Source organism: Ictalurus punctatus, chromosome 14 (genome assembly GCF_001660625.3).
Source record: "Ictalurus punctatus breed USDA103 chromosome 14, Coco_2.0, whole genome shotgun sequence".
NCBI lineage: Eukaryota > Metazoa > Chordata > Actinopteri > Siluriformes > Ictaluridae > Ictalurus > Ictalurus punctatus.
The window spans coordinates 23665693-23675085 of NC_030429.2; the positions used below are offsets into that span (position 1 = coordinate 23665693).

At 42.1% G+C, this 9393-nt stretch overlaps 1 protein-coding gene across 3 annotated transcripts in view; it reads left to right on the forward strand.

Moving 5' to 3' along the window:
• Window positions 1-684: 684 nt before the first annotated feature.
• The window catches only part of LOC108275051 (F-actin-uncapping protein LRRC16A), a 38614-nt gene continuing 29905 nt past the window's right edge, over window positions 685-9393 (forward strand). For all 3 annotated transcript variants that reach the window (XM_053685628.1, XM_053685629.1, XM_053685630.1), the window contains exons 1-2: window positions 685-1061; window positions 4572-4669. In XM_053685628.1, coding sequence (XP_053541603.1) covers window positions 1025-1061; window positions 4572-4669 — 135 coding nt within the window. In that variant the 5' untranslated portion in view covers window positions 685-1024. The remainder of the gene's footprint in view (window positions 1062-4571; window positions 4670-9393) is intronic.

Sequence of the window (9393 nt, forward strand, 5' to 3'; positions counted from 1 at the left end):
ATGGGGTGCCGATCCATCGCAGGGCATGATCGCACACACTCTCACACACTACGGACAATTTAGAGATGCCAATCAGTCTACAGTGAATGTCTTTGGACCGGGGGAGGAAACCAAAGTACACGGAGGAAACCCTCCGAAGCACAGGGAGAACATGCAAACTCCACGCACGCAGGGTGGAGGCAGGAATCAATCCCCCGGCCCCGGAGGTGCAAGGCAAACGTGCCTACCACTAAGCCAGGTTGCCCCCCCCTAAAAAAAATAATACAAATTTAAAATGTGCCATTCTTTAATAAATAAAGAAATAAATAAAGAAATAAATAAATAACTACCATGCCAATGGTTTATTTTGGGAAAATGTCTATTAAACAGGTGAATAAATCCCAAACAACAAGCATGAAACTCTTTGGATGAACCCTTCCTGTTGGAACTATTGAAATAATGTTTTCTCCACCTAATTTTCCATGTAACAATTTCCCTTGCAGGATCAGTAATGTCTATCTATCTATTTATCTATCTATGGTTTACTTAAAACAGACAAAAACATAAAGCCACTGTAATTCTCAACATGTTTTGAACACTTTGGCTTTCCACAGCGAATTGCAACTTTTCTTAGGAAGAGACAAGATCGGGGGCGTGGCTTAACATATGGGTGTGTTTTAATCGAATCTCACTTGTTGAATGGGCGTGGCTTCTGCTTGTGCGTGCATTCCTAAAGGACCAGAACTCGTCTCCACCTCTGCAGAGTCCAAACTGCGCTTTAGTTCCGTGTGTTATTAAATATTCTCTGCGCTCGATAAAAGGTGGCTACTATGGACAGAAGTTTATAACAATACATACAATAAATGAGGGAGAGAAGCAGCTGGGAGTCACCGGAGCAGCAGGAAACGTCTGCAGGATTTACCTGAGAGTGAGCTGAGATTACACTGGACAGGTTTACACACGCTCCTGCACTTCTCACACACACTTCGGTTTAGTTCCGAGCCGGACTACACTTTGTTTTCTGCTGGACTGTGGGTTTGTGAGGATGGTCTCAGAGGAGGACTTCTCAAAGGAAGTGCTGGGTAAGACAGTTATTATGAATAAACACATGTACCTGTGCTCACAGGTGAGACAGAATTTATACAATGCAATGCAGTTAGACTTATGATGAGTGAACCAGTTATTGTTATTATTATTGTTGTTGTTGTTGTTATTGTTGTTGTTGCAACATTATTATTATTAGTAGTAGTATTAATAACAACAAAAACAATAATAATAATAATAATAATAATAATAATAACAAAACAATAATATTATTATTAATAATAATAATTGCATTATTAACAGTAATAATAACAACAAAACAACACCAACATTGTTATTATTATTATTATTATTATTATTATTATTATTATTATTATTATTATGCATCTGTTTTCCTAAACTATTCTCTGTGATTGTAAAAGAATAGGAAGAGGTTTGCAGTCTTGTGTCCACTACTTCCTTATAGAGACATGTAGATGGGTGTAGATCGGACTTTTAAAATGTTTTTGTGACGTCAAATCCTGAAAACGGTTCATGAGAGTAGAATTAACAGTTTGAGAACCGGGGTTCGATATAATTCCTACAGCCAGGAACCCCTTTAACGGTAACAAACTTTATTTATTATTTAGATATTTATTTTTTTTAAAAATATCTTATTTTATTTTACAGTTATTTACAAAATTTGCTTCGTTTTGGAAATGTGTACAGTAATATTTTGTCCACCCATTCCACCCATTTTTTTTTTTAATTAAAATTGTCATTAGAGTCCAGGTCCACATTATTTATATATGTAATAACTCCGATAATGGGACGTGACTTCCACCGCTGTAACAATTTTTATTTATTTTTTTTTAATGGAAGACCCCTCGAGTTCCCTGGATCCCATTTTGTGAACCGTGGTCTTAGAAGATACCATACAGAAGATATATAAATAAAACACTGTTTGTAATATCTGTAAAGTCTGATGTTATACATGTAGCTCTAATTACACACAAAATGCATATACCATAGTATACTGTATCATTCCTAGCTGGTGCAAGAATCAGTATAGGCCTGCTATCATTGCTCAACTGGTGTTGCCCAGAGCGGCCTGTCCAAACACGTCTCAGTCGACGCTGAAAGCCTCCAGTGTGGTCCTTATTTTAATAATATTAGAGAAATTCTGTACAAATCTCAGCCTTATTATAGATAGTTGAAGGCACAGAAGAAAAACACGTATAATTCTGTATACTCTTGGCGTATTATGGATTTATCATATTATTAATGTGAATTATTCTAGTGTGTTCTAGTAGTAAAATGTCCTTAAAAGCCTGAAATCTCTCCTTTAAATATTCAGACCCTCGGCTAAGTCACTCGAAATGGAGCTCATTGTGTTTTCTTTGATCATCTTGAGGTGTCTGTAGAACTTGACTGGAGTCCACCCTTGGCAGATTCATCGGACTGACCGTGATGTAGAAAGACCCAGGATTTACAGTGCATGTCAGACCAAAAAACAAGCCGCGAAATACAAGGAACTCACTGTAGACTTCCGTGATCAAACTGTGTCAAGACCGAGCTGGGCAAGAGTATAAAATCAGTTCTAAAGTATTCATCGATTCAACGTTTGGAACCACCAGAGCTGTCTGGCCAAACTCAGTAGCCATGCTAGGGAAGGGACCAAGAACTCAGAAGTCCAGAGATGGGAGAATCTTCCAGAAGGACAGCCATCTCAGAAATCAGTCAGGCCTTTATTGTATCTAGAGAAACGTGGTTTCAGACAAAAAAAGTCCTTCGTCAGCTCTACAAGCAAACAATCTACAATACGTGCAACACAGCAATTACTCATTGCACATATACGTACTGTATATCCTCGCTGTACATACAGTGTGCACACATATATTATACATATACAGTATATATATATAAGTATTACTGCATGAGAATTTGCAATCATTTTCACACATTGCACTCACTGTGTAGGCTACACTATCAGTGCATTTACGCTACATTGAAGTTTCAGTGCTGCTTTTGTTATTCCTGTTATCACTGAACTCATAACTTATAGCAACCTTTAATAACCGCCTCCATCTTTCTTTTCCTCTTCCTCTATCTTTTTCTCTTTTATTACTCACTATCGGAATCTGTGTCATGACCCAGATCCTCTCCCCGCCCCCTTGGCCTAAACTACCACAGGTTTTCACGCTACACTTCTTTATCGTTTCACTCTTATCGTTTTCCAAAGTTCAAAAGACTTCGCTGACAGTATAGCTGGAGTACATAACGATATACACTACCAATCGTGACAACAATAACTCTACGAAGTAACACCTATGAATTACACCCACCAGATGTTAATAGCGACACCTGTGCACGCACCTGCTCATTTGTGCAATTATACAATCAGCCGATCATGTGGCAGCAGCGCAGTGCATAAAACCATGGGGTTCACGTGGGTTCACGTCAAGCATCAGAATGAGGGGAAGGTGTTCACGTCAAACATCAGAATGGGCGAAAAGTGCGATGTGGCATGGTTGTAGGTGCCAGGCGGGTAGGTTTAAATATTTCAGAAACGCCTCGTTAATGAGAGAGATCAGACGCCATACTGGTTCGTGCGGACAGGAAGGCTACGGTAACTCAAATAGCCACTGTTTACAAATGTCATGAGCTGAAAAGCATCGCAGATGTCAAAACATAAGGCAGATATGTACAACAGCAGAAGACCACGACAGGTTCTGATCCTGTCAGCAGCGAACAGGAATCTGAGGCTACAGTGGGCATGCGTTCACTAAAACTGGACAGTTAGAGATGTTTTTATAATCTTCCAAAAAAGGGTCCGGTTTGGGGGAACCCGTGCCTACTGTAGCCTCGAATTCCTGCTCTGCTACCACATAAATGAGCATGTGTACAGGTGTTCCTATTAAAGTGGCCGGTGGGCGTATATAGTGATTAGAAAAACTGGTAAATAATTGAAAACTATTGGGCATTAACTTCACTACGGGCGTGATTTACTATTCAGTGTTTGTCAGTGAAACAACTTTAACCTTGATCAGAGTGTCTTTAAGACAGTAAAATAAATATATTCAATAATATTCGATATATACACTAGTTTTTCTTGCCCTTTCGCTGAAGATGACCTCACTTGCTCTGTTTATCTGCTTCCCTTTCATAGCTTTTCTGTGCCTTTATAACATCCACCCCTACACACACACACACACACACACACACACACACACACACACACACAGACTCTCTTTCTCTCTTTGGAAAAGATTTTCACGTGCCTGTGATCCAGAAATCCAGAGTAAAATTCCAGCGATGATGTCATCGACTCGTTTCCCATCTGACTTTAGTGCCAAGTCAACGAGGGAAAGAGAGGAGGAATGAAAAACGAGACTTTCAGGAAGTGAGACAGTTAGCTGAAGGGTCATAAATGCACACAGTGCAGAGCTGAAGCCGGTCTCAGGGTGTGACATTGTGTAATCTCATTGTACATGAATTTACAGCATGCAGAAGCACATGGTGAATGAAGTGGTGTTTATCTGCCTCTCTGTGTCTCGGGTGTTCTGTAGAGAGTGTGCAGGATGCGGTGGGCCGGCAGCTCAAACTGAGCCTGAGAAAGAAGGTTCAGCTGGAGGGTAAAGGTGACAAACAGGACATCCGAATCCTGGTGAGTGAAATCTGTGCAGGTGGGGCGGCAATGGAAGATCATGCCACTTTATTTCCAGGTCCAGACCAATGTGAAATTATTTGAATATGTATCGTAACCGTATAATATTAAGTGACACATTCTGGTTTTGAACCACATACACGTCAGTAAAAATGAGGAAACAAAGATAAAGCTGCGAGCAGCGATTAAGGGGCCAAGCACTTTCTGGTTCTGGCCCCACTTAGTGACAGAGCAAGGCCACAAAATCAGTGCTGTTTCCCAAAGGTAGAACATCAAGCATTTGCTGCGATGTTGCATCGTACCATTAGAGAGAGAAATATAGTAGGAGAAGCGAAAAAACTTTAATTCAAAATGGAGGAAATGAACATCACGGTATCCATTTAACTCAACATGATTCGAAGAATCGGGGGAAAGTGGAATCCAGTTTCAGTGATTCACGCATTATAATTGTAAAAATATGTCCAAATTTGTCCTGCTGGTGGCGCTAGAGCGCTTGACGGGTGTACACAAAAACTGCTGCGTATGTACCTGAGACTGTCTTCTATCACTGTGCCAAATTTCATCAAAAGGTCCATAGGTTCCCATGTTAAAGCATAATTATAATGATAAGAAAACATACAATTACAATGGGGTGATTACACACCTTCAGTGCTTGGCCCCCTAATAATAGGTGAAATAAGACCCTGAAGATGACTGGAGCACTATGCTTATACTTCTGGATAGTAAAGTGAGCTGAAAAACGCAGAAGCAGTAATTACTTACAGATTTTAGCTGCTGGACTTATTTATCATAAGCAGAAGACTTGGGCCTAAACATTCTGAATGTATTTGCGAATATTAATATTTTCCACCGACTCTTTGGTAAAGTCCTCTTGAACAAGTCCCGCCTCCTGCACTGTGATTGGCTAGTAAGTAAGCGCTATAGCACTTATGACAGGTTGCGCTTGGTTAGAATGGTCTACAAGTATACGTAATGTTTACGTAACGCATGATGACAGAACAGCAACGATTTTTCCCGCAGTTGCGAGTTCTTAACAATTTGTGCAAATGAAATTGAATAAAAAGTTTGGGGTTAGGAGCGGATTTAGCATTCTACCTATTTCTATGACGTCATTTATACGTAAATTCCAACGGTATCCAATCAGAAAAGACTCATATGTTTAAATTCGTACAAAGTTGGAGAACAATACAGTGTTGTGAATTCTGCTAAAACACTAAGGCAGAACGGTAGAAAAATACATACTTGGGGTCGTGCTCTTACAGGAAAATAATCAGTCATGCAGTTTGATTAAGGACGACGGTGGAGTTTATATCCAGCAGGGTCAGATGTGACAAGGACAAGTGTACTGTGGGCCCAAATTCAGCCATCCATTTTTAATACTTTGTACAACATTTCAATTTGGGGCTGAAATGTTGAGCTCCAAATGTAAGTTCTAGCGTTTTGTCGTGCCTGATGTGGTTTTATTGAGCTTGAGCTGCGGCTGTGTCCTGGCAGACAGATTTAGAGGAGTTCATTACACTCGCTCGAGGGTGGTGTTTGTGAGCCAGATCCTAAAGGAAAGCGTGAGACGTCACTCCGGCCATAATCAGCTCCAGCAGTGCTGTAATCTCACTAACTGTAGTAAAGTCGTGCCTCGGTAACACCAGTTCAAAGCTCAGGTGCTCAGAAACACGCCCTCTTCATTGTGTGTCCGTGTGTGTCTGGAGGGTGTGGTTACACACTGCTGTAATCGGATTTCTGCGCCAGAGGCTAGGTTAAACGTGTGCTGGATACGCAAGATTTGTACACAGATTTGTACTTTCTTATGCCTTGCAGATACACAGAGTGGCCGAGTTCAAACTTTAATAAGCCAGAAATTCAGGCTGTGAACTTTCAAGGGGTTGTAGAGTATAAAACACATGCCAACACCCTGAGAACACTCCGGGGACATTGTGCAAACTGATTTCCAAACAGGCTTTACGGAGGATCCGGGTCTTTCACATAAGCCAAACAGTATGCGTTGTCCATTTTGCCTTAATGACCATTTCTCCATACGTCACACGGTGCGTGTGGATTCAACAGAATGGTCTACTAACAGAATTCTTCACCACATCAACAATTGTTTGACTTACTTTTATTAAACGGCATTTTTCAATCCGTTCATTATTAGGTTTCGAACACGAGGCGTGTCCGCCATACACGTCCCTGTGAATGAGCTGGCACTACGGCAGCTACCGTCCAGACCTTCTGACCAATCAGATTGGAGAATTCAACCTCGCTGTGGTATTAGTTACGGAGACTCCGCAAGCTCCTCTGTCCTGAAACCTTTCCCGCGTCTATATGTTAAACTGTACACTCCAGCAAATCATCATCATACATCTAGAGGTTTACTCACAATCTGCTCGCTTCTCTGCTTAACTAACAGAACAACAATACTACAGGCACGTAATAATCATTATGAAGCTCCAGAGGCCAAATGGATAAAGAGTCAGATCTACAAAGAGAATTGCTAGTTACTGAGATCTCCGGAGAAGTTTGTGTTGGTGGGCGTCAACAATTTTTTGTTTGTTTGTTTGTTTTTTACACTCGTGGACAGGAAGTACCATGGAAATGGTTTTGGACCTCAGGTCCACATGGAAATTTTCGCTGTGGTTGCTGGGACTACGGTTCCTTTAGTGAACAGTGGATTAGTTCAACAAACAGACTTCATGTTCAAACTATAATGAACTTCCTTTTACTTTCACACTATCCGTCGTTACCCAGATGAGGACGGGTTCCCTTCTGAGTCCGGTTCCTCTCAAGGTTTCTCCCTCATATCGTCTCAGGGAGTTTTCCCTCACCACCGTCACCACCGTCTCGCTCAATACGGATAAATTCACACGCTTAAAATCTCCATCCTGTGTTTATATGTTTCTGTAAAGATGCTTTGAGACAATGACCATTGTTAAAAGCGCTATACAGATCGAATTGAATTGAATTCCAGTCCCAAGTTTGGTACAAAGTCTTCGATACACTGTTTTCAAGCCTAGGCATCATCCAGAGATCTCATTCCTGGTGCATGTGATAATGGTGGACGTACTGAAGGTTTGCTTGAGCTGAGCCGCTCCATTCGAAATAACGTGATGGGTTAGATGTGTCGCGTTTAAATAGACTCAGGCTTTCACATCACTGGAGCACTGTAACTCGGTCTGCACTGTAACTCGGTCCGCACTGTAACTCGGTCCGTAGAGTTTATTTGTGATCGTTGCGGGCAAAAACGCTCGATTTTGCGTCGGCTTTTTTTGCCCGAAATTTACTCAAATTGGCGAAATCGCAATCGCATGAAATAGTTTTCACAGCGATGTTTGTTGGTAAATGAAACCTTTTAGCTGTACTCATGCTCGCGAGTCGAAGAGGGCTTTGGCTGAATGTCACATGACGCGTCTCGGCCCGAATCCGCGTTCGTTTCGAAACATTGAACGTTCCTCCGAACATTGCGGCGTTTCTCTTTGATTTTGCGTTCTTTTCTGCGATTCGCAAAATCTCAGAGGGACTGCATAGTAAGTCACCTTTGTGGTGCGGCGTGCTCGCACTGAGAGCATTGCGGAAGAAAACAAGAAGAACGTTGTTGTTGTCAGTGTTGATAGCACGGAGCAAGAGGATGAATATACTGCCTACCATTTTGCAAACCTGTGTGCGTGAGTGGTGGATGGAATTGCACAAGTTCGGAAGGTGAAGATACATTTGCGATCATGTGCCCCGCCCACAAATGAGCCCGGAATCAGTCGTGAGTGTGGACTCGAGTGTGAAGTCCCGGGTCAGCGTGGTTTAAATGCCTGATTTACGCGCGCCTCTGTGTCATTAGCGTTATTATTGTGCAGCATTAAGGACTGCAGGTGCTTTCTGTTCCTCACACAACACAAACCTAGCTTTTTCCTTCTTTTCGGTGAAATCCCATGCCTGAGCGCTCTGCTCTTCATGTCCTGACCTGATGCAGCAATATGCTTCTAGGCATGCAGAATGAAAAACACACACACACACACACACACACACACACACACACACACTCCCTCTCTGCATTCCAAGCCTTTGCACAGGACTCAGTAAGAGACGCCCGACAGCAGCCGTGATCACTTCCTGCACGGCTGTTAGTGTTGGGAAACAGTTGTTGATGTGCATGTTATTTATTATAGGAATAAGGAGAAATAGAATGGTTACATTGTGTGTGTGTGTGTGTGTGTGTGTGTGTGTGTGTGTGTGTGCACCAATGTGCTTTGTTTGATTGAGACTAAACATTTATTTCTCTCGAAAAAGGATCAGGATTGAAATGTGAGTGGAATGTTGTGGGACACTGAAATTCAAGCACACACACACACACACACACACACACACACACACCATAGAATTCCACACTGATCCAGCAGTACTGTCCCGCAGCTCTAGTGCAATACTGCAGCATAGTCAGGGCACTAACTCCCACGCCGCAGCCGCGCCCAGAGCAACGCAAACTGCACAGAACACACGGTAATGCTGTGAGTTACAGGTACAGGAGCAGTGGGAGGAGCTGCACGTTATATCCCACACTGCACCTCTCTACTGTCACTGTGAGGAGAGCTGAGAGACCGACCCAGCTCACAGCTATTATTCACACACACACACACGCTCACACACACATACATACACATACACACACACATACACACATGCATACACATGCACACACACATACACACACACACACACACATACACACACACACACACACA